This window comes from Crocodylus porosus, unplaced genomic scaffold (genome assembly GCF_001723895.1).
Source record: "Crocodylus porosus isolate Cpor-Errol unplaced genomic scaffold, CroPor_comp1, whole genome shotgun sequence".
In the NCBI taxonomy this organism is placed as follows: Eukaryota; Metazoa; Chordata; order Crocodylia; family Crocodylidae; genus Crocodylus; species Crocodylus porosus.
In genome coordinates, this window is record NW_017728946.1 from 2,718,403 (window position 1) to 2,743,809 (window position 25,407).

The 25,407-nt window shown below is 46.7% G+C and overlaps 1 protein-coding gene across 4 annotated transcripts in view; it reads left to right on the forward strand.

Moving 5' to 3' along the window:
• Positions 1-25,407, forward strand: part of CHD6 (chromodomain helicase DNA binding protein 6) — a 183,262-nt gene that overhangs the window by 110,888 nt on the left and 46,967 nt on the right. For all 4 annotated transcript variants that reach the window (XM_019550743.1, XM_019550740.1, XM_019550741.1 and 1 more), the window contains 2 exons: positions 22,059-22,218; positions 23,620-23,709. In XM_019550743.1, coding sequence (XP_019406288.1) covers positions 22,059-22,218; positions 23,620-23,709 — 250 coding nt within the window. The remainder of the gene's footprint in view (positions 1-22,058; positions 22,219-23,619; positions 23,710-25,407) is intronic.

Here is a 25,407-nt window from a genome sequence, read left to right on the forward strand (position 1 = left end):
GGGGATCTAGTGGCCTGTTACAAACTAGTCAGAGGGGACCAGCAGGCATTGGGGGAGTCCCTGTTCCCCCGAGCACCACCTGGAGTGACTGGAAATAGCAGTCACAAACTGGCAGAGGGTAGATTCAGACTAGACATCGGGAGGCGCTACTTCACTGTCAGGGCGGCTAGGATCTGGAACCAACTTCCAAGGGAAGTAGTGCTGGCGCCTACCTTGGGGGTCTTTAAGACAAGGCTAGACGAACACCTTGCTGGGGTTGTTTGACCCCAAGTACTCTTTCCTGCCATGGCAGGGGTCAGACTTAATGATCTGCTCAGGTCCCTTCCGACCCTACCAACTATGAAAAAGAAATATTTTGAGCTTCAGGAAACCTCCTCCACACCTGCCATCTCAATACTTCATCAGTCTCTTTCTCTGCCCTTAAGGTATTGACCAGGCTTTCAGCTGATCACTTGATCTTAAGCAAGAGGCCAAGATGCTGATGGGAACCTTTTTTTTTCAATTACAAAACAGCTAAAAGAAACTACATTAACATAAACATTGACAACCTCCCATGCAACAATACCTTATTCTTCTTACATCCCTTTTCACCATTAACCTCTCACAAACCACCCCCAACCCAAGAGGAAACAACTGTCACTCCACCCCTTTGTCCTTTTGAAATGAACACTGCCATTCTTCTTTCCTCCATCTCTTCTCTGCCTTCCTTCTCCTTTCCCACCTCATCTGCGTCTTAACTCACACATAAATTACCAACACCAAACATTCTTTTCTGGTGAAAGCCAGTCCCTTGCCCAACAGTAGGTTTCTCACCTTCCATATCACTACTGTCACACCAACTAGTCTCTCTGTTTCCTGTCCTTTGGGCATTAACCTGTAAAACACCATTTCATATGTTGAGTCACAGTTTAAATTGATTGCCCTCAACAAATGATGCACTCCCTCCCATACCCCTTACACAAAAGGGTAGTCACAAAATACATACAGTATAGATTCTTCCGCCCCATATCCCTCTTTCAGGCACACCACTACCCTTACCAAGCCCCATTTATGCTGAATGCCCTTCATAGGATGAATATTTTATATCATCATCTGTATGGTATCCATATGTTCTCCTTTCACTCTGTTAGCTGTCACTCCTTTTTACACATTTGCCATCTGTCTTTCCATCAGATTTCCAACTATTGTTATCTTATCTTTCTTTCTTATCATATTAATCACCTTCCTATGATTTTTCAGACACTCTAATCCCTCTCTCTCAAGTTTATTTACCCTTGCAAAGCTCTCCAACTTTGCATAGTGGGCTGGTGGCTGCCATGCCCACAGCTTTTTCCATTCTCCCCCATATGTGCTCCTCTTCTTAACATTCTTTCTGCGAAATAATGGTAGAAACATGCAGTCTTTCCCACCCCCTCTGTTATCTCTTTACAGAATGTACTTACAAGTTATACGCAAAGCTTAACAATCTGGCATTCCCCAACCTCCTAATTCTCTGGCTTTGTATACCAAATCTGGTTTTCCTTGTCTGGACTCCATTTCTCAGAAGCTCCTTGCTGCGTCGCTGTGACCAATTTCTATGGAGATGCCAGCACCAGCAGGGCCGTGACAGTGTGGGGCCAGGGTTTCCATGAAGACCACCCCCAGCAGTGCTGGCAGGGTGCACGGCTGGGCATGGAGTTGCTCCAGGGCCAGTATCTTGCAGTGGTGATAGTGTGGTCCAGAGCCAGGGCAGAACTGCAGTCCACTACCCACACACCCCTGGCAGGGGCATTCAGGCAGTGGATTGCAGCTTTCCATGGCTCCAGACCATGCTATCACCACCGCAAGATCCTAGCCCCAGCCCTGGAGCAGCTCTTCACTCAGCTGCATGCGCTGTCAGCACTGCTGGTGCTGACTTGTCATGGCCCTGCTGCTCCTGTGGTTTCCATAGAAACTGTCTGGAGTGATGTGGCAGTGGCTGCTGGGAAATTGAGTCCAGCCACTGGCAGAATCCATCATTTTGCCCACCCCTGGTATAGCTGCATTCTGGCTACACTTTCTCTTTTACTTCCCCTGCAAAAAACACATATCTGCCTCTGTATCCTCCTTATCTGTTGTCATGACAGTGAATACATCACTCCCATGTAAAGGATGATCGGTAAGAGTACTGTATTCACCACAGCCACTTTACCCTTGAAAGATAACCTTCTGACACTCCATAGTCCCAATATCTGTGTCACTCTTATCACCAACTTCTCCCACATCTTTGTTTCTTTTCCTTCAGTGTCCATTAAGATTCCCAAAATCTTGATTGCACCCTGTACCACCCGCAGCCTGGACTTTTGTAAATTCTCCCTGTGGCAAAGTGGGACTCCCCAACTAGACACAGTGCTAGTTTCCCCACTTGCCTTTGGGCACGCTACCCACCTGTCTCACCTGTCGTGCCATGTTGTTAATTAATTAGGATATTAATTAAGGCGGGAGGCTGCCCATTTTTGCCCCAATGCCAGGGGGCACTATCTGCAGCTCTGTTCCTCCCCTACACCGCAGCCTAAGCCTCGCAGATGGCATCCAGATGACACAGTGCTCCTGGCCTACAGCTGGACCAAGCTTAGGCCTCATTGTCAGGCCTCACACACACACACACATTCTTACCGCCCTCCTCTCACTAGGGCCTCTCGCACTCCACCCTCTCTCACAGGGTCTCTTTCATGTGTCGACAACTTGTACCATCTTACTCCCTCTTGGAGTGGGCCGCTTCGGCCATAGGCCTTAACTAGCTCATACCTTGGGTGGCAGACGTACCGTCTTTTGGGTCTCTCCTGCGACCCTCACCAGAGTAGTGGCCAACCAATTACCCAGCTGGGTCTAAGCTTGCCCTGGCCCTTTCTGGGGCAACTCTGTACGTTCAAATATACTGGGCTCCCAGTCCTCTGGTTTTCCCCTCATTGGGTCTCCTCATCTCCGCCCCCTTTCTGGGGCCACCCCTCACATGGGCGTTCTTAATTCACACCATGACTGGTGTTCCAGCGTCTCATGGAGACTCTCACTCCCTGCCCCCCGGAGAAGCACGTCATTGTGCTCTATTACAGCTCTTCTTTTTGATCCACACTCAGCCTCCCAGCAGTGAAGGACTTACCCCTATCTCTCAGACTGAGCCCCCTTACTCAGCCTCTGGCCCAAACTACAGCCTTAGGCTTCCAAAGACATACCTTGGCCTAATCCCCTCACATGGGGCCAACCCCCTCACTAGGGCTCCATGCCGCTGCCCCCCTCACTGGGGCCACAGGGCTTCCCTCCCCGGTGGGCTCAGGTGGCCACAGCTGTGCCTGGCCCCAGCTCTTGCTCCTCGGGTTCTTGCACTCCTCAGGACTCAGGCAGCTGCAACTGCACTTGGTCCCACTGCCACCGATGTTACGTAACCCACCCAAAGGTGAGAGCTAGGGTTAAGGAGCCCCTACTCGCCTTTCACTATGGTGGTAACTGGCCTAGCATTTCCTAGGAGCTCCCGTGCCACTGAGAGCCCCACCAGGCCACCCACTCCTGGCAGGGTGCAGTTTTAGGTCATGTCCAGGACCAGGAGCCTCCAAGCCATCCCCTACAGCTCCTGCCCTTACCTCCAGGTTGTTGCATGGAGCCTTGCAACCAGGTGATGTTACTGCCCGGCTTGCCAGCAGCGAAATGCCCTGTTTCTATGGGCAACCAAGATCTAAAATGTCCACCGCAATCAAGCATCTGTTGGCTGCTTGGTTCTGCTCTTAAAGTGGCAGGCACCAACAGTGCCCTGCCACACTCCTTCCCCCTTAAAATTGTTCCTGGAGGAGGTTTCCCCTATTGCTCCTCTAGCGCAGGCTCCCCTCAGAGCCTGTGAAAGCCCTCAAGTGCTGAGCACCGCCAAAGGTTCTCCGCCACATACCTGCCCCCTTAGAATGACATTCGGGGATTTGCTTGGCTGCCTTCTCTACTAGCTTTGTCCCAGCCTACTGCAGCCCCTGCCATGTGGCGAGCACCCCAAAAATGCTCTGCCACACTCCCAATTCCCCACGCCCATCTACATACTTTTTATCTTATTTAATTTTGCCCCTGACATTTCACCGTAGTCTTCAGTATGCGTCAATACCCTCTAAATTGATATGTTTTCCTGAGCCACTATGTTCACATCATCCATGTGTAATGTACATTTAACTTCTCCTGGTAACTTCCCAGCACTTACCAGCTTATCATCACGAATTTTGTACGCCAATGGCTCTGTTATGTACTCAGAAAGATGGGGGATAGTGGGCATCCCTGTCTTACCCCTGTTTGTATGGGGAATGCTTTACTTAAGTAGCCATTTACAAGTACTCGACTTCCTGCTTTACTGTATAGCACTTTGACCCATCATATCATCTTCACCAGAAACCCCATCCTCTGCAATACTTCAAACATTAAATTATGTTCAACCCTATCATAAGCTTTTCCCAGGTCTAAATTCATTATTACCTTGTTTATTTTCCTCTCTTGTACATCTGATATGATATCTCTCATTAACTGTAGGTTCTGGTATATCCTCCTCCGGAATGGCGCATATTGCTGTTCTTGTATCACATCTGCTAAACAGTCATACATTCTTTTGGCCAATACTTTCCCATTAATTTGTAGTTTACATTTAAAAGGGTTATTAGCCTCCAGTTGCCTAACACATCTTTCTTTCCCTTTTTAAATATCAAAATTACCACATTTCTGCAAAAGCCTCTTGTCTCCCCACCCTCCATGATTTACCGATATGTCTCTATTATATCTGTCCACAGACATTACCAGAATTTTTCATAGAATTCCACCAGAAGTCCACCTCTCCCCAGAGACTTCCCTCACCTGCAAGCTTTTGAACAGTGCTCCAGCTCTCTAATACTTAACTTTTCCAATTTTTGTTTCTTTCCGTCTTCTGTTCCTTCCTTTATCCTGTCAAGGAACACCTTCATTTTTCCACCATCTACTCCTGTTCTTTTGTTCAACTCTTTATAAAACTCTGCTGGCACATCCAACACCTTTGCACTCTCTTCTGTTCAGATTCCTTCTTCAGTTCTCACTGCTTTCAGTTCCTTCCTTCTTTTCTTCAATTTCACCAAAAAATTCTTCCACCATTCTTTGCGCTTCTCAAAGGTGCTGTGGTCAGAAAGATTTTCTCATTTGTTTTCGTTTTGAACCATTCTTCAGTCCATTGCTTTATGTCTTCTGGTTCTTCTTTCACTTGTATTCCTCTTACTCCCTCCTTTAATAATTCCTGCTTTCTTGCCTGCAGTTCTTCTAATTCTTCCACCCTCTTCCTCGCTTCTCTTTGACCAATATTTTTGAAAAATTCTATTGTTCTTCTCTTTAGCATAGCCCACCACTTGCAGTCATTTTTGTAATATCTCTTCAGAGTCCTCCATCCTTTATACTGTTCCACATATTCTTGATTGGTCTTCTCATCTTGTAATAACTGAACACCTGCCTTCCACATACCTTTCCCCCACCTTCATTTTTTTCTAAACTCACTTCCATTCTCAACATCTGGTGATCAATGAAGGACGTATCTAGTATCTTCTTTCCAATCCCTAACCTATTTGACATTAATACAAAATCAGTCATCAGCAGCTGTTTCCTACTCAGTTCCATCCTTGTAATCACCTTCTCACTGGCCCAGACATTTTTTAAACCTTCTTCTTTTATTATATTAATAAATACTTTTAATGAATTGTCTGGCTCTCCCTCCTCTCTTCTATTCCCCTCCTCGATAATGCAGTTGAAATCCCCTGTTAGAATTTGCTGCCTATTTCTGCCTACATACACCTCTAATTTCTTAAATAAGGGCAATGCTTCCTTCTGTTTCAGCCAGCGTGTATATATTACAAATCTCTAACACTTTCTTTTCAAACTCCACCACCATTCATTGCAGTCTTCCTTCCATAATCACTTGCACTTGATATACTTTCACATCCTCACTCTTAAGCAAAATCACGATTCCAGCTGCTTTGTTTGCATCTGACGCCACCCACCATGATGGTCCCCATCGCTATCTCTTTACAAAACGCATGTAATCCCTCTCATGGGATTCTGCTCTCCTGCAAACATGTTTGGTTTTACCTCACTCAGTATGGGAAGAATCTTATCCCACCTCTTTCTCAGTTACACACTTTTGACATTTATAGATGCAGTACTTGCTTGTCTATTTAAATATCTCACCTCTACCACTTTAAGAGTCTTCTATGCTGCTGCTTGATGCAGTCAGCTGTAATCCTCCCCCTCTTCACATCCCCACAGTTTTTGTCTGTTGTTTTATTTCTTTAACATTTAAAAAAGGTTCCCCTTGATGAACCTTTCTGCTACCCCCTCCCCTTCCCCTTCTTCATTAGACCAGACCATATTATCTCCAACGAGCTTTTCATTGACCTGTCTTCCTCCCCCGCTCTCTTTGTCCACCTTCTTTTCTCTAAGCTTCATAGCATGTGATTTCTTTTTTTTCCCAATTTGACTCTCTTCTTCTTTCTCCTACTCTCTCATCACTGTTGCTGGTAGGTGTTGTAAGGCTTCGGCCTCGTTCTGGTTGGCACCTTTCTCCCTAGTGACGTCAGAGTGAGACCTCACTCTGGGGCCACCTAGATGGTTCCGAGCACTGCCCCTACTCGCCTGCCATGACTTCATTGTTGCTATATGGGGAGGCAGTTCCCTGTCGGTGGTCCCAGAGAGGTCGTGGCCCTGGTCTTTCTTCGTGGGTCTCCAAACCTCCCCTTTACCCTGCCCTTACCATATCTACGGCCTGGGAGGGCTCTGCTCCCTGTAAGCTTCCCCAGGATGATCTCTTCTCACTTGCGAGGTCTGCCCTGAGCAGGGTCAGGTATATTCAGCCATCAGTCACTCCTGAATTGATCCTTTGTCTTCAGACCCACCCCTGGATAACTAAACGTGTCCCCGCTTGGGTTAACGATAACTTAGAAGGTTCTTCGCTCAAGGTGAAGATGTTTGGCGTCTGCTGATGAAGTATAGGGGACTCCGGCTCCCCAGGACCCATCTGCCTCCCTGGGATGGGAGAAGGAATCTTCGTCTGTCCCTCCGGTTACTTTTCCCAGGGACCAGCAGGCTAGGAGTTAATCACTCCTGTTCCCACCACCTGGTGGGAGTCATCCGTTCCCCACTGGGCTCTGGGCCAGTTGCCGCCTGCTCCTTCCTCTTCACCTGGCTGCCTGCAGGGTCTTGCTGTCGCTCACCACCATTCCCCACCTGAACGCTCCAGCGCAGCCTGGTCTTCACCAGTGATTGTGAGGACGACCTTCTTCTCCATGCCATGCCCCTCCAGCCAACTTCAGCTCCCCGAGCCCAGACCCATGGTTTTCCCCACCGGGCTTCCCTGGTGGATGCTGGGGCTTCTTGCCCCATGCCCAGCTTCACCACTCCTACCCGGCTCCATCATCTGTCTCCCCCTGCTGGCGTCCTGCTTCTCCCTTCCGGTATTCTGCCTCTCCCCACCAGTGTCCTGCTTCTCCCCACTTGGCTTCACTGCCCGTCTCTCACTGGTGGCATCCTCTGCTCCCTCCGGGCAGCTGGGTCTTTCCAGCTGCCTTTTGAGCAGCCCATACTGCTTTCAGGCCCCAGCCCCAAGGCTCGCGGATCCACAGGCTCAGGCAGCTGCAGAACTGCTGAGCCTCCGTTGGTGTGTTCTCCCAGCTGCTCCTCATCCTGGTCCCTGTGGTGAGTATCAGGGCTCATCGGGCGGGATGCCTGGGCATGTTGGGAGGGGGGCTTCTGCCTCCCCTCCCACAGTCACTTCCTCTTCTTCCTATATCATTCTTCCCTCTTCCCCTTTTCTTTCTTCTGTCTTAAAGTCCCTTGTTCCACTTATTTTTCCTTCTCTTCCCTCCTATGTTGTCAGCTGTGCCTACTCAAATTTTACTCTCTTCCTCCTTGGTTCTTTCTTGAGGTGACTCCTCCAGTGTCATGCATTCTGGCTCAACATCTTCTTCTTCCCAACTTTCCCTTTCCTGTCTCTGCTGCTCCTCTGTAGATCTAGTTTTATTTGCTGATCACAGACATTAGCACTGTAAGTGTCCCTCTTCCCTGTAAATAACATATTTCAGTATTTCTTGGCACTCGCCACCCTGTGCCCTTTCCCTTCACATCTGTAGCATATTGTATACCAATAGTATACAGCTTGATGTCCTTCCTGCCCATACTTGCTACAGAGTTTAGGCTGTCCAAAATACGTTGGAAACCTTTGGTGTGGCTGTACTTGGATTACTGGCAGTAAGTGCATTATCCCACCAGAACTCCTTTCATCTGCCCTCATTACCACCTGAGCTCTCCACAATCCCACCCATGTACCGTATTTATCATGTATCTTCTCAACATACATAACTTTTTGTACAAAATTCTCCAATCATTTCTCTATGTCCCTCATCTCAAACATGTCCATGTACATTTGAATAATTATTGTTCTTTCTCGTCTTTTCCACCACAATAAAACTGCTCCCCTTCAGTTCTCTTCTCTCTCATCTACTGCCACATACATCTTCCAAAAATTCTCATTACTTTCTTGGCTCCAATATGAAAGTTTCGAACACTTTCAGTTAGGAAAGGAACCAGGCTATTCAAATGTTTTGCTTTAATATCCAAAACTTAAAACAATATTTTTTCTATAAATGCATATCTATTCATTGTCCAACTTCTCTGTTCTCCTTCCCCTGTCACTACTGCTCTTATTCTCAGGTGTAGATTACCTACCACTCCATCTCTCACTTCTTCCCATCTTCTTTCTCTTTGCAGATATGGTTTATTCCTCCCACTAGTCTTCCTCCCTCCTTCAATCACTGTTTCATTCCTTATTTCTCCCTCCTGACTTCCTCTTCTGTTCTTCCTACTGGCTGGACTCTTCCCTCATTGCTTTCTTCAATAAAGCCTCCTTCAACACTGCTGATCCCACCATACCTTTCTTATTTTCTTTCATCCCTTCTTCCCCACCTTCGTCCATCCTCCATCAGACCCTAGATCTTTGCTTCCACTCTCCAGTCCACTTCTCATCTCTTAGTCCACTTCCCCTTTCAACTGTCACTCTCCTCTCCAAGACTGATACTGTTCCAGGCTCTGAGAACTTCCTCCTCCTTCAACCTAGTGCCCCATCACTATCCTCCCAGTGTTTCTGGCATCAATCCAGGCAGTACATCAGGCCTTTGTCCAGCCAGTACACTTGATCTTTGTCAAAGGTGGCCAAGAACCTATGCCACTGACAGGAACCTCCCCAAGAATAGATTAGTGTGGTTCATATAAATAAGACCTGTGGTAGTGCCCATTAAGCTCAGTCCCCCTCACCAACAACTCTTTTAAAAGTCATGGTAAGCCACTACACTGCATACATTTCAACTTCATCTTCACTCCCACAGCTGAGCTGTACCTTTCTTTCCCATTTCCAATGATTTCTGTTTCTTTACCAGCCTTAAATGCCTGGCAAACATCAAAAAACAGAGCCCCACCCAGCATCCTTCTATCAGCACCTCTCTCAGCCTGCCACATATGATTAGCATAGTCCCATCCTTCATGAGGTGAAGCCGTACCAGGTTGCCCTGCACCTCACCTACGTATACATTTTTGGAGTATCCCAGGACTTGTGACAAGAACACCCAGTTCCAGTTATGAGTGGGCTACTTAGCAAATGGATCCTTTGTGGTAGGTATCTGGAGTACACACACATAGTAAGTAGTGCTGAGCTGTGGGGTCATTATGGCTTGAAATGCTGTTGACTCTACTAGGGCCCAGCCCAGTGAACTTTGTGGTGAATCACAGGTCTTTGTCTTTGCACTAATATCACGCTTACTTTGTACTATACTTTCAGGGATTATTTCTGTAGTTTGTTTGGCTCATATCAAATGTAGCCTCTGTTACCTGGTAGGAGAGAGACCAAGATCACTTTGATGGGCATTGTGTAGTTAAGGGTGGAGACTTGTCCAATGCACTGTGGGCAAGACCCCTACAACAATCTATTACAGCCTCCCAATGAGAAGATTTTGGCTACACGCTTTATTTTTATGGATATGGAAGATTTCTCCCTAGCTTGCTCCTTTGGCTTGTTGGCTAAGGGCAAGCAAGACTTGGGGGTATCTGAACTCCAAGGCTTCTGGGCTTGGGGCCTGTATGTAGGATGCCTGCCATGGATTTGGGAGTATCTGAAACCCCAGGCTGAAGAGTCTGGCGGGGAGGATACTTGCCAGTGGTAGTGCTACACAGATCTGAACGACTGAGCTTTGCTCAGTTGAGATTGAGCTCTGCTCCGTTGAGAGAATGCAGAACCTATGGCTAATTTGGCCTGAGACACAAAATTTAAAATAAAAAAAAACTGCAGTTTGTACCACACATAAGTAGGTGCCAAAGTACTGCTCAAAAGTGTGTTTGTGGAGTACCTGTGCTAAAACTTGCAGCAGCTTCAAAAGTAACATACATCGATTCTGGATGAATTAAGTGTATGGGGATTATGTGCCAATTGCTACAGCCACGTTTAATTTCAAGGTTATTTTCAAATTTGCTCTTCACTTCCATGTGCTACAGGAGAGCAGGGTCTGACAGTAAGGAGAGGGGGAAAGGGATGCCAAGGGGAAGCACAGGGGTGTCAGGGGAAGCCTGATACCCCACATCCTCCCACACAGATTTATTTTCCCTGCTGTAGAAGTGGACGGGGAACAAATTCAAAGCAAGTCTCAAATAATTGGATTCTATACCTGGAAAATGATGAAACATTTATAAATTTTCCATATAGAGACTCTAATTTCTGGGGGGCTTATAATCAGGGCTATCTTCTATTCAAGTAAATATGTTATTTGCCTCTAAAATGGACAAGGTACATTAAAGGACTCCAGGCCTACATGAGACCCAAGCCCCTTTTCCATCAATTCCAGACCCTTGACATGCCTGTCATTCCTCTCAGCATCTGCTGCTTCTGTCTTCTTTCTTTAAAACGAGCCTCCAAAAAAGAGGCAGATGACCCATAGGTACTGAAACTGTGAGCCTTCTCATCCCATGCACTGTGACCATTCTGTAAAGCAGGGGATGTGCAGGAAAAAGATTCTTTAACCCTGCTATCTCTTCCCTTTCACAGTTACTTGGTTGCCTTCCTCTCAGTCTGGACCAGCATTACTTCAGACTGATGGATCACAAACATTATCAGAAATGGCTCTGTCATCAGTTTGCCATTCTTTCACCTCCAAATCCACTTTCTGTCCCTTTTTTAAGGACCATTATCACAAAAGCCTTCTTCAGCAAGAGGAGTCCTTCTTGCTGTCTCTTGGGTTATGGAGCATGTCACAACCCACTAAGGAGAGGAAGGGTTCTACAGTTCATATTTTCTGATTCTGAAAAGAAAAGAATAATGGAGAATGATCATGAATTTGAGCATGCTGTAAGTACATTCATAAGCTCAAGTTCAAGATGATCATGCTAGCAGGCATTATTCTATTTCTGCAAAAAAAGGAACTAACTAGCATCTCTCAAAATACAGGATACTTATTTTTGTATTACCATCTGTGCTTCACACAGGTAACACCTTTGCTTTATTATGGCTCAGGACTATACCGTAACACTTTTGTCTCTCTGCTGCCCTGCAGGTCTTTATAATGTCTTTGTGGTACTATCCACTCACCTGGGCATTGTAGTATGTCCTTACCTGGATGAGTGGTTAAGAAAAGGCCAACAGCAGAATGTGCATTGGCCAACCCTAGATTTCATCTTATAGCATACTACGAAAAATCAGTCCTCACTCCAGTTCAATCCCTGGATGTCAGAGGAGCTGTTTTCTACACAGATGTGGCTAGGCTGTTCCTCCTGTAGGAGCACTCCCATACCAAGAAAACATGGATCTCTGATTGAAAAGAGCATATGAGAACCTTAATACTGTCACACATTTTCCTCCTCAGCTGCATGGTGTCCTATACCTTCATGAACCTACATGCCAGGCTTTACCTCAGAGGCTTACAGGTGTCAGACCACATCCTTGAATCTGGGGCCTCAGCCTGCTACTCTCCACCTGACCATTCAGACTAGGTAAGGCTGGCCAGATACCTCCATCAGGGTTTAGCCATCTGCCCACCCCCTGCCACTGAGGGGCCAGTTGGGGTCAGCTGACCCTTCACTATCCTGTTTTCTCCATAGGAACAGGAAGTATCTGGGCAACAGGGCTCAATCTTAACCTACACTGCCTCGCTTTTGCCTCTGCCCGCTCTCTATTTGATCTCCTGACTTCTCAACCTGGCTTGCCTTCTGCACTCTGCACTTTGCCTAATCATCTGGCTTCCTGACACACCTGTTCTCAGACCCAGTTCTCAGATTGACCTCCTGGCTCCTGATCCAGCTTCTCCCTAGAATCTGCTTGCTCTTCCCAACTTTGATCAGGCCCTCAACTCCTCAGTGCACCCAGACCATTGGCCACCCATGGCCCAGCATGATAGGTTGCCTGGACTGCCCATATTCAATGAGGAGGGCACAGCATTGAGCTCAGTCCCCTTTCATCTGATGTACATGGCACAGTTTGGGAAGACTCACAGGCCTGGCCAGTTTGGCTGGCTCAGCTTGCCTCCACCCATCAAGTACTGGAAGCCTAGGTGCAATAGTTGTTGGTAGAGAACCAATCTCTCTGATTGATCCTAAGCAACATACTACCAGGAAGCTATCCAGCACTGGTGTGAGTTTTGCCAGCTTCTCAGTGAGATTACTGTGCTCCAGGCTTATTCCATGGAACCCCACACACTCTTCCCAGTACCTGAGAGGGACCAGTGTTGCTTTAGGGGGTGCCTTATCCAGTGCCATGTCTTATTCCTAGCCTAACCCAGAACCTACTCTAGGCACCAGGCTAAAGTGAGCGAGCCTCCTAATGGGAGATGCCCTGAATTGGGCTGCACTACTTGTGGAGTGTGATAATCCTGCCCTTCAGAACTAAGAGGCATTTCTCAGAGAATATTCTACTAAGTTTGATGTGCTCCCCAATAGGCCTGGAGGGCAGAGCCTGCAGTATGAGACCTGCATTAGGGGAAGAGTTCTGCTGCTGGCTATGCTACTGCTGTGCTGGAGACACCCACTGGAACAAAGTAGCTCAGCTGTACCAATTCTGGTGCAAGCAAAGAAGAGATGAACTTGCTTGGGTGGAACCACCCTCAGGGTCTGATACCTTCATGTATCTGGCAGTCTATATTGACAACCGTCTCCAGAAGTGGAAGGAGGAAAAGAGGTACTTCCTACCTTACTCTGGCCCCTGTCCTGCTGTGTTCACCTCTGAGCCCATACAAATCAATGGGGGACACTGTTGTCTCACGCCAGAAGAACAAAAGTGACCCCATTGTTAAGATCTTTGTCTCTACTTTGGGGCCCCAGAGCTCAAACTTGATAGATACCCCAAGAAGGGGCACCAGGGCAACAAGCCACCCCAAGTCATAAATAACTGGCAGGCTGTGATGTAGATGATTAGATGGTCAGGTGGGTGGCAAATTGGCTTAGGGGATGCATCCAGAGAGTGGTGGTGGATGGGTTGATATCAACCTCAAAAGATGTGTGCAGTGGATTCCCACAAGGCTCAGTCCTTGGACCAGTGCTATTCAATGTCTTCATCAGTGACTTTGACGAGGGCGTGTAGAGCACCCTGTCCAAGTTCGTAGATGATACCAAATTATGGGGCAAAGTAAAACAACAGAGGGTAGGGAATGGATCCAGACAGATCTGGACAGGTTGGAAAAATGGGCAGAATAAAACAGGATGCAGTTCAACAAAGACAAGTGCAAAGTGCTGCACGTGGGCAAAAAGAACCACCAATACACTTACAGGCTGGGGGATGACCTCAGCAGCACAGCAGTGGAAAGGATCTTGAAGTCATAGTTAATTCCAAAATGAACATGAGTCGTCAGTGTGATGAAGTGATCAACAAGGCTAACCGCACTTTATCATGCATTAGCAGATGCATGATGCTTGACGAACAGGTCCAGAGAGGTGATGCTTCCTCTCTATGCGGCACTGGTCAGACCACAGTTGGCGTACTGCACCCAGTTTTGGGCACCGCACTTCAAGAGGGTTGTGGAGAATCTTGAGAGGGTTCAGAGGAGGGCCACTTGTATGGTCAGAGGCCTGCAGACAAGGCCCTACGAGGAGAGACTGAAGGACTTAGATTTCTTCAGCCTTCAGAAGAGAAGCCTGAGAGGTGATCTTGTGGCTGCTTATAAATTCATCAGGGGATGGCAGCAGGGAATAGGAGATGCTTTGTTTACTAGGGCACCCCCTGGAGTTACTAGGAACTATGGCCACAAATTGATGGAGAGCAGATTTAAGTTGGACATTAGAAAGAACTTCATAGTAAGGGTTGCCAGAATCTCGAATGGGCTTCCAAGGGAGTTAGTGCTCTCCCCTACCCTGGGGGTCTTCAAGAGGAGATTGGACAAGCACCTAGGTGGGGTCATCTGACCCTAGCCCTCTTTCCTACCCAGGGCAGGGAGTCAGACTCAATGACTTACTGAGTTCCCTTCTGACCCTAACATCTATGAATCTATGAATTCCACTAAAGGGAGCTGGTTAGGGTTGCATGACAAACCCATGCAACCAATGAAGCAAACCCAATCCTCAGAACTCTTAGCTTCTGCTGTCTGTTCACTTCCAGATACTGGGTCAGATCCATTTCTCATTCAAATTGCCCTACTGCACTCTGGGGTAGTGGGCAGTTTCATTGATGAGACTGTGGCCCAGCCGCGACAAATCACATTAAGGTGGAGGGCTAATCCTGAGCCCATGAAACTATTGACTATTCACCCCTGGAATTAAGCAGCATTTCTCAGAGAATTACTTTTCTATATTTGATGTGATCTCCAATGTGCCTAGAGGGCAGAGCCTGTAGTAGGGGAAGAAAAACATCCTTGAACACTGTGAGACATTATGCTTTGGGGCAATCTGCACTACCCCTTGATTCTGGGTTTCCCTGGCTCACCTTGTATGATGCTCTAGTTAGGTGGAAAGCCCAGCAGGTCTGCCTGAATTCCAATTACTGTCAGTGATACTGCTGGAAACCTAGGGCAGCTGCCTACCCCACAATCCAAGCCAGAGTTCTGACCATGATTGCCCTCCAGAGGCTAAACCCAGCCTGCCTGAAAAATGTGGGGACAAATTTGAGAAGAGGAATGTGGAGGTCCTTCCCCACCATTGGGATTATGCCTGCCCATTGACCTACAGTCAGGAGCAAAGATCCTGGTCAGATGCCTCTGTGCCATGTCAGAGCCCAAACTTCCTACAAGAAAACCTGCCCCAGGAATTCATAAGAAAGTCCACTTCACCTGGTGGAACCCCCATCCTATTCCTGTTAATGGGGAAGTGGATGCTCTATCCCAGAAGGCAGAGTATGTTCACCAAGCTTGATCTCCAGGGTCCATATAACCTGGTGCGGATCAAAAGTTGTTGACGAATAGAAAACCGCTTCCTAGACTTGGTGCAGGCACTTTAAATAGTTATGCCCTTTGGTCTCGCTAGTGCCCAAACCACATTCCAGTATTTTATTAACGATGTGCTATCAGTTCTTCTAGATCAATTTGTGATTGCCTACCTCAGTGACATCTTAGTCTTTTCAAAGGAATCTGATCATCACCTGAAACGCATCTAGGCAGTGCAGGAAAGGTTGTGCCAACACAGCCTGTTAACAACAGTAGAAAAAGGTTCATCTAACCAAGCTATTACCAAATTTCTGGGCTTTATTTTATCTCCCAAAGTTTTGGAAATGGACCCCCAAAAATTACAGGCCATCCAAGATTGGAAAGTGCCTCAGAAGATGAAGGTACTCAGAGATTTCTGGGATTTTTTAGTTTGTGCCAGAGATTCATTGTCAACTTTGCCCAGGTGATGGGTCCCCTTACCACACTGTTATGCAAGGACATCCAGTTTAATTTGTCCATGGAAACCCAATGAGCCTTTGAATACCAGAAACAAGCCTTCACCTGTGTCCCCTTATTAACCCACCCTAATCCAACTTTGGTGTTTGTGGTAGAAACAGATGCATCTAGTTGCAGGGCTTGGAACAGAATTTGCATCCCTTATTTTCCCACAAACATACCTTGGCAGAACAAAATTATGAGATCCCGGGCTGTGAACTCCTGGCTGTCAGAGCAGCTTTCAGGGACTGGCAGCATTATCTCAAAGGGACACATCATAAGGTACAGGTTCTCACAGATCATAAAAATATGGAGTATTTCAGTAAGGCCATGGCACTCAACCAAAGCCTGCTTTGGTGGGTATTTCTCTACCACTTTGACTTCCAAATACCCTACTAACCTGGGCTTAAAAATGGGAAAGTGGATGCTCTTTCCCGGAAGGCAGAGTATGACATGGATGTCACAGAAATCTCTGAACTTAACCCAATTTTGAAACCTCATAACATCATCAGTGCCATTTTGCTGGTTGATTGCTCTCTCTGCTCCTTGTCACCACCCAGGAGGAAGTTCCTCTGAGAAGAGCAGGCAACCTTCACAAAACCACTGCATTGGGTCTAGAATGGGATTATATTTATTAAGGGCAAGATGTGTGTGCTCCCAGGTCAAGCTACACTCACGGTTCTATGCCTAACCCACAACTCCCAATTAATGGACCAGCTTGGAATTAAAAAGACCCGTTAATTAATTTCTTGCTAGTTTTGGTGGCCATGGCTGTACAAGACAATGCAGGTCTTTGTCCACTCATGGGATATTTGCATCCACACTAAGAGACCTACTCAGAGACCTTGTGGACTTCTCCAGTACCTTCCCACTCCATCATCTCTTTGGACTTTATTGTAGAACTACCCATATCAAATAGTTTCTCTAAAATCCTGATGGCGACAGACCAGTTGACTAAAATGACCCACTTCATAGGCCTTCCCTCAGGCCAGGGACACTCCCACCTATATTTAGACCACATAGTTAGTCTCCACAGTCTTTTGGACTGCAAAGCATCTGATCATGAGTCTCAGTTCATCTCCCATTTTGGCACAAGGCCCTGCACCTATTGGGATTCTGTAGTCAGCTCTCATGAGCATACCACCTCCCAAATGAATGGCTAAGCTAAAAGAATCAAACAGGTTTTGAAGCAATGACTCTGGACAACTGGGTTCCACTACTAGCACTCATGGAGTTTGCTTATAATGATTCCACACATACCTGAACAGAACAAAGCCCATTCTTTGCCAACCATGGGTTTCATCCCCCAGTTATATCCTACCTTACCCTCTAATTCTGACAACTCCACAGCCACAGATTGGGTACATCATGGGCATAAGGTCCAGGGAGAATTAAAACAATGTGTGGAGAAGGCAAAAGAGGCCAATAAGCAACAGGTAGACCAGCATTGACAGCAAGGCCCCCCGTACTCAGCAGGACAGAAAGTGTGGTTATAATATCAACACTTCCACAGAAGCTAGAACATTGATACATTGGCCACTTCTTCATAACCCAGCAAATCAATGTGGTAGCCTTTGAGCTACAACTCCCCATGACACTAAAAATCCATGTGGTATTTCACATATCACTATTCAAGCCATATACAAAAAAATCATCTCCTCATTGGACCCAACCTGCCCCATCTCTAGTAACAGAGCACGGTCTGGAAAAATATCTGGTCCAGGAGATTTTAGACTAAAAATGGAAACAAGGAAAAGCTGTATTACCTAGTAGACGGGGAAGGTTACAGGCCTGAAGATCACATGTGAGAACCAGCAGGAAACATCCATGCCCTCAGTCTGTTGAAAAAGTTCTGTGAGGACCATCTGGAAAAACCTAGATCAGTGCCCCCCAAGGGCTGCTTTTAAAGAGGTTGGATAGGGTGATGTCAGGCCAGTGCCATGAATTTGGAGCTTTGGTCTGCCTGGCATAGTCGCTCATCCTGGCCTACAAAGAGTTCCTATCCTCCATTCAGAACCGCCATTTGCAGGTAACGATGGACAATGCTACATCCATTTATTATAGAAACCAGCAGAGAGGCATAAAGTTCTCTTTGCTCAATGAGGAGGCTGCCCAACTGTGGTAATTGGTGCATTCACATTATTATCCACATTTCAGTAGTTAGCTGGTCACCTGGCCAGTCATGAAAATGTAACAGAGGATGATCTGAACAAGGTCGTGCCAACCTACTGCCGTAGGAGATCAAGAATTCAGTTCTCTCACAGCTATTCCTAGCATGAGGCTACTTGAAAATAGGGCGTGATGGATCAGAATGCAAAGTATCATCTTTTCTGCTCTAGGGCAGGCTTCAGGCCAGGCTTCCTCTCCAGTGCATTCTTGATATCATAGTGCAAGACCTTTCCCTCTGCCATTCATCCCATGATTTATTACAAAGGTACAGAAAAACCAAAGTCAAGTAATTCTGATAGCACTAACCTGTCCCAGGCAGTCCTTGTTCCAGGATTTCTGCTCTTGTTGGCTGAGAAGAGTGTTTCCTGTCTCTTCTTCCTGACTTGCTTTCTCAAGGCAATGGCACACTACTCTACCCAAACTTGTACTTGTTTCATTTGACCACCTAGATGCTTCTAGCTTAACTGTTCCTGTTTTACTCCCATAAAGAATGCCCTAGAATACGAATCAGGAAAACTTCCATATGATGTACCTACCTTGCAAAAGTGTTCCAGATTCTTCTCATAGTGCAAGGGATTTTGTTATTATCATCAGTCCCAAATATTTCAGGCTAAATGTTGGAGTTGAGGACTGCTGATCTGTTCAATTCAGTAAAGTTCATTTAGCAGCAATCTCCTTGCTTCACCTCCTGATTGAGGGCCAGCAAATTTCTCCTACCCTGTCATGCTGAAATTTCAAAAAAGGCTAATCTAGGACTTCCAGTGTGTGAAGGACCTATTTCCTCAGTGGACTTGAATCTAATTCTTATGGTACTAATGCACTTACAATTCAAGCCAGTGACATTCTACTCATTCCAAAATCTGTCTATAAAGATGACCTTCCTGGTGACCACCTGTACCAGACAAGTTGGTAACAACCAAGTCCTAATAGCAGTTCCTTTGTATACAGCCTTTTGTTCAGACAAAATGATTCTCTATACCCACCCCAAATTCCAGATGAAGGTTGTTTGTGCTTTTCACAACAGTCAGCAAATTTCATTCCCAGTCTTTTTATCTATGCCACATACTTTGGAACTTAAAGCCGCCCTTCACACTTTGGACCTGAAAAGAGCTCTTGCCTGTTATCTATACTGAGTCAGACCCTTTTCCATGCCTGTGTATGGCCATAGCTGAGAAGTCTATTGGTGAGGTCTTTCATCTCAAAAACTCTTCAACTGGTTTTCCAGTTGCATTAAACTCTGCTATAAATTGGCAAAGGTAAATCACCTATTTATAAGTCAAGTGCATTCCACCAGACTTCAGGCTACATCTGCCGCCTCTCTTCATGGAGTCTTCACATCAGACGTCTGCAGGACACTGACTTGGAATTTGGCCCACACTTTGACTCAGCAGTATGCAATTGTGGATGCCTCCCAGAGAGACATTGCCTTTGGTAGAGTGGCACTCTAGTCAGTCTTTGCACAAAGAAGCTCTTAATCCCATCTTCAGGTGTTGTAGGCATTGCTTTTGAGTCACCTGTACATGGAAATGTGTGTGCAGGCAACTATTTGAAGGAGAAAAGAACTGGTTACCAGTAACTGGAGTTCTTTGAGATGTGTTGTCCATGCATACATTTGAGCCCCTCTCTTCTTGCCCTCTTACTCAGAATCTGCCTGGTTGGGACTCTCTAATTAAAAGAAAACGAAGATGGGTTTTGTACTCCACTCAGTCCATTTGATGTGGAGACAGATGGGGGCCGAGTGGAGTAGTTGGAGTGGCCTGTACAAGTACTTGTAAGGTAAAAGTTCTGTGATCTAAGGCTCAGAAGTTGACTGTACCCACATGTGAGAATGTGCATATGGACAATTCATCTCAGAGAACTCCAATTACTGGTTACTTCCTTTATCTTTACACAGACTGTTCCACTCATTTCCCTCCATCTTGCCCATTGTCATTTTGTTTTACCTTTTACTTAACCATATGAAAATCCATGTTGTTGAATTCTCACCATTTAACCAGGTAGAAGTAGCCTGTCCTCCTTCCTCACTACCCCACCATTTTTTCTTATCTGCAACCTTAACTCTTGTTGCCTCCAAGGACCTGTTAGGTCCTACTACAACACAGTTCTAACAGGGGTTGGCAGCATAAGGTTTGTGAAGTCACTGGATCTGGCCTGTGAAAGTGAAACACTTTGCTTCTGCCTGCAACTGTGCTGGGTCTAGGCAGCTGGAAGATATGCCCACATCACTGCTTCTCCCTGCCCCCTGCTCCCTGGCTGCAGTGTAGGCACAGCTTCCGGTTGGTGAGGAACTGTGGGCTGGGTAGTTTCCAGCTACACCTGCACTGCAGCTGGGTGGAGGGAGGGATGGGAAGAAGCAGCAGCCAAGATGCAACTTCCAGCTGTGCCTGTGCTGCAGGTGGGGAGAAGTGGTGGCAGCATAATAGGTGCAGTTTCCAACTGCCCAGCTGTAGTGCAACTCCCCTCTGTCTGGATGCTGTACTACTGTCTCAGCCAGGGAGGGAGAGGGAGCCTGGGAAAAAAGCAGTGCAGATGCTGCTTCCAGATGTCTGGCCCTGACACAGGTACAGGCAAAGCCCCCTTGCTGCTTTTGATGCACTACCAAAACCACACAGTCTATTCTGGACTACAGCCAGGTTGTTTTGGCCCCTGCCTTAAAAAGGTTGCCAACCCCTACTGTAGGAGGTCCTTCAACTGGGTTTTTGGGCCAGTTTGTGTAAATGTTTCCCTCTTTAATTTTTTTTCCTAAGCAATAAAACTGCTGGTTGCTTTGAACATTGGGAAATTGGTCCTTTTGAAGCTCCAAATGTATATCTTACTGAATGTTCCTGCATTCTTAGGACTGTATGCAGCAGTATTTACTCTCTGTTAGGGTAGCCTGGGTAGGAAAAGTTGTGAAAAGCCACTGAAAGAGATGGTCCTGTGCTAGCAGGGACAACATCTGAGCAAAAACAATACAGGATTACAGGCACTTGGTGGGAAGAAGAAACTGCAAAGAATATATTGTTTGAAAACATAAGGGAATATTGCAGGGGTTTTAAAAAGCAGTCTGTGAAGAGTCTTCCAACCCCCTTCACATCACAAGTCTGGGCTTGGTGGATAGAAGCAGTTGTGGCTATGAGTGCCAGGTATATGATAGTGGGTACAGACCTTCCTGAAGTCTGTGTAAGGATCTTGGGCAGGCCTGGACATGGAGTGTACAGCTAGATTCTTTTCTCAGAATCTTGGATCTTAGTCCCATCACTATAAACCTGAAATAGCTTTATTAGCTTCGTGTCCCTATGGAGCTGAAATCAGAGCCTGACCTGTGTTGTCTTTGTTTGTAGTGGGAGGCTCTGTGTATCATCCAGGTTTCAGCAACACAGTAAAATGGGGCATTTGGAGTTGCATTTTTTAGCATGTGTGCCAGTGTATGTTGGGGAGAGGTCTGGGTAATGCCAGTGGGAAAGGAATAACTAGGCCTGTGTTTGCCAGATGCATGGGTGTTACATGCAGGAGGAGGGAAAGGTGTGACTGGGTGTGGCGTCATTAGCCACAATTCACATGTTGGATCCCACGTCCAGCCCTAGCACATTCACGGTTATCCTACATAGACATCCGTGATGTTCAGGCTGCCTGGCAATAAAAGGATATGTGCTTTACAGCAGTGACGGTCAGCAGCATATCCTGCCTGGCCTGTACCCTGCACTTATTATTTCCCCATACTTAATCAGCTGGGAAAGGGCAAACATGACATGGCCTAATACAAATTCTCTGGCAAGAGCTCTCACATTATTTTACATCTGCACATATTTAAGACACTTCCTTCCTTTCCTTGGCTTTGCCCACTCCCACACAAGCTGTGACAAGGGTGGCAAAGCACTTTACCAAGACTGGATTTTGTGTTGCAGACTGTGCTGCCAGTGTCTGCCTGTCTGTTGGTGTCTGTGTCCTTTTGGTGTCTGGTCCTTTGAATTTATCAGAAACCCATCAGGGTGGTAACAGCCCTCCAGCAGAAATGTAAATCTCTCCCTCTTGCTTTTGCAGGATTGTCTGCCCCTGTGCCCAGAGGAAGGAAAGGGAAGAAGACCAAAAACCAGATGCTTCTCCCTGAGATAAAGAATGCAGATTGGCTTGCAACCTGCAACCCTGAAATAGTCCTGCATGATGACAGTTATAAGAAGCACCTGAAACAGCACTGTAACAAGTGAGTATGTGAACCCTGAAGCCAAGCCATGAGCTTTCAGTTGCTGAGTGCACCCTCTGGGCTAAGCCTTTGGAGGACAGTTGTGCACCCAGTTGTGCACCCAGTTGTGCACCCAGACAGTTGTGCCTTTGGAGGACAAGAGCTGCACCCAGCCAGCATTGTTATGCCTATAAAGGATGATGTAGGTTACACTTAAGCAGTCTTTAGCAGAAAGTGCTAGAGGGAGCACTGAGCCAGCACTGAACAAGATTTTCAAACTCAGCATGTTAAGCTGTGATGTACAATGATGTTTGAAAGCTAGCAGCCTGCATCCTGTGCAGGCCTCTCCAGCCCGCTTCCATTTTGCTTGTGCTGGAAAGAACTCAGTCAGCAGCCTGGCTGCACCTGGAGCTGTTTTTTTTCTTGTTTGTCACAGCTGTAAGGAAAGGTTTTGTTATGATTCTTAAGCTGCCTCTGCTAGCAGCAGCATCAAATTGCAAAGTTATGTAGTTATTGGGAACTGCTGTTTTTCCTAATGGGGCCAGAACGGAAGAGGATAACAAAAGGTCATAACCTAGCAGGGTGTATTCTTGTGGCACAGTGGGGCAAGCCCCAGAACAGCATGGCTCTTTGCAGTGAAGATCAGAGAGGCATTTTTCTTTCAAAAATAAATAACCAAGAGCTGTTTATATCCCTGCTCCTTGGCCAGATTTGAGCTGACTCACGAGATACTGAGGAAAGAGTTCCTCCTTCCATTCATGTATTGAAAGTTCTGTCTCCCCTGCTCCTACTGAGAGCCCTTCTCCATGCGCATGTCTGCCTCAGCCTTCTTCACTGGAGTAAGTCATGCTGTTGCTGTGTAGTGATGCTGGGCTGTGTGGGCAGGTGCTTAGCTTGCTCGTTCCCTGCTTCTTGTCGACTATATCTTGATTTTTGAAGCCTGTAAAATTTAGAGGGCTAATACAATGAGGTTTGCAGGAGTCCGGCCCACAGTCTGCTGAACTGGTTCAAGAATCTCCCTGTTTTCAACTCGCACCTGTGCAGCTAGGGCCTACCTCCTGTCCCCACGTTTACAGTTGTTGCAACCTCCTGGTTTAAGCCAACAGGTCTAAGTGCTCTGCAGCATTGTACAGTGCAACAAACACCCATCATACAAAGGGTGGCTGGCCATGCAGAGGTGTCACCCTCACTGAGCCTCTAATTGTTCTGTTGAGAAAAGGAGAGCTGGCCCTTGTCAGTTCTGTCCTAACATAGAATTTCATGGGTCTGGCAGGGGGTACAAACAGCTGAGCATTTCCATGACTTCTTGCCTCTGGGTGTGGCCACTGCAGACTGCATTGCTGTCTGTAGAGGCTGTGCACCTTGCTGGCTGCAAGGCTTGCATTGTAGCCATGTCTTTACCTGCCCCCTTTCCTTGGGCAGGGTGCTGCTGCGGGTGCGGATGCTGTACTACCTGAAAGCCGAAGTTCTAGGGGAGGCGGCTGTCAAAGCCTTCGAAGGGACCCCTGCCAGGTATGACACTCCCCAGAATCCTACATTTTGCTTTACACATCAGCCAGAGTGTTACTGCTTCAGTGTTTTCACCTGTTGCCTTAGCTGTGGTAACCCTCTGCTGGGTCTTTGGAGTGGCAGAATTGTGCAGATATCCTCACTGCTGCCTACTCAACAGTCACCAGTGGTGTTGTGTCCACAGAAGTGGTGGCTATCACATGACAGTCTGTGAAACCAAATCCTGCAGTTTTTTGTGTGGATATACCTTCTTCAGTGGTAGCTTTGCCTGAGTACACCTTGGCAGGCTTGAGACCTAGCATTTGGGCCCAGTTAAGGGCAGATAGAGGCCATTTTGTTTCTGTGAACTGCTCAGGCAGCCTAGAAATTCACTGCAGTAGAGCTAGTGAGGGAGAGACTGTGTTTCTTTAGGTAGGGTCCATCATCTCTGCTTCCTGCAAAATTGCCAGGAACCATCTGTTGTCTGTTGGGAACCATCTTGAGATACTAGTATGCACACACATACACACACAGACACATACATGTAAGTGTGCAGACATGCATGCATGCCCACACACTCATGCACACACCCATGTGTACTCCCACAAGACTATGTAGGCATGCATATGCAGGCACACACTAATCTGAACTCAGCTGGCTGGAATTGCTTCCATTCTAGGTTGTTGCCAAGTCTGAGATGAGTTATATCATGAATAATATAGATCCCATAAATGCAGCTGAAAACCGTCATCTTTAATATAAAACTGGAGACCTATAAACCAACCTATGTACCCAATCTAATCACTCATACCAGCATGGAGAATAGCCTGCTAGACAGTGTGCTCACTGCCCTGTACTGAGGATAGGAATGACTGGAATGGACTCTGGATCAGCAGCACCTGAAGTTACCAAATTGATACTGGTTTGGGAAAGTCTAGGTATTGCTCTGGAGATACTCAGTGACTTCTAATCTAACAGGAGCCAAAAGTGTGAGGCACAGATAAAAGCAGAATGGACTTAGCTAGATGAGCCTGCCCTTTTACTGCCATTTAGTCAGTCAGAAAACCACAATTTTCCTTATGGGCCAAGTCTGCTGCCTTCCCAGAATTCTGCTGTGCTAGATTATGAGCCTTGCCCAGTTGCTGCCAGTCTGAGTCTCTGCAACTCTCTGATGGGGATATTTGCAGCATGTGGTCCTGGCTGTGATCTGCCATAAAGGACCCGTGACAAATTCATTCTTTTCCTTGGTTCTAGTCTGTCATGACTATAGGCTCCTATACATGTGCAGAGAGGCTGCTCCAGTGTGCTGTCATTGCAGCGCATTGGAGCAGATTCAATTACTCAAATCTACTGGAGCATGGTAATTACCATTCTCCAGCAGTCTCCAGTGTCATGTATATCAGCATCTCCGCACTGAAAAATGGTGGCAGGGGCTCTTTAAGGAAAGCTCATTTGACGAGCTTTGGTTAAAGTGCCCCTGCTGCCATTTTTCAGTGCAGGGATACTTTTTCAGTGCAGGGAAAAAGGGCTCCCTGCCATTTTTCAGTGCAGGGAGCATCCAGTGCCACATGATGCTCTGGATGTTTTTAAAGACCCCACCGCCTTCTGGAGCATGTCTGTAAATGCCGTATTGGAGTTAGGGCACATTTTGCCCAGCAGAAGCCATTTGATTCGAGACAGCTTTTTGGTCATCCTGACTGTCACGGAATTCATAGAGAAGTA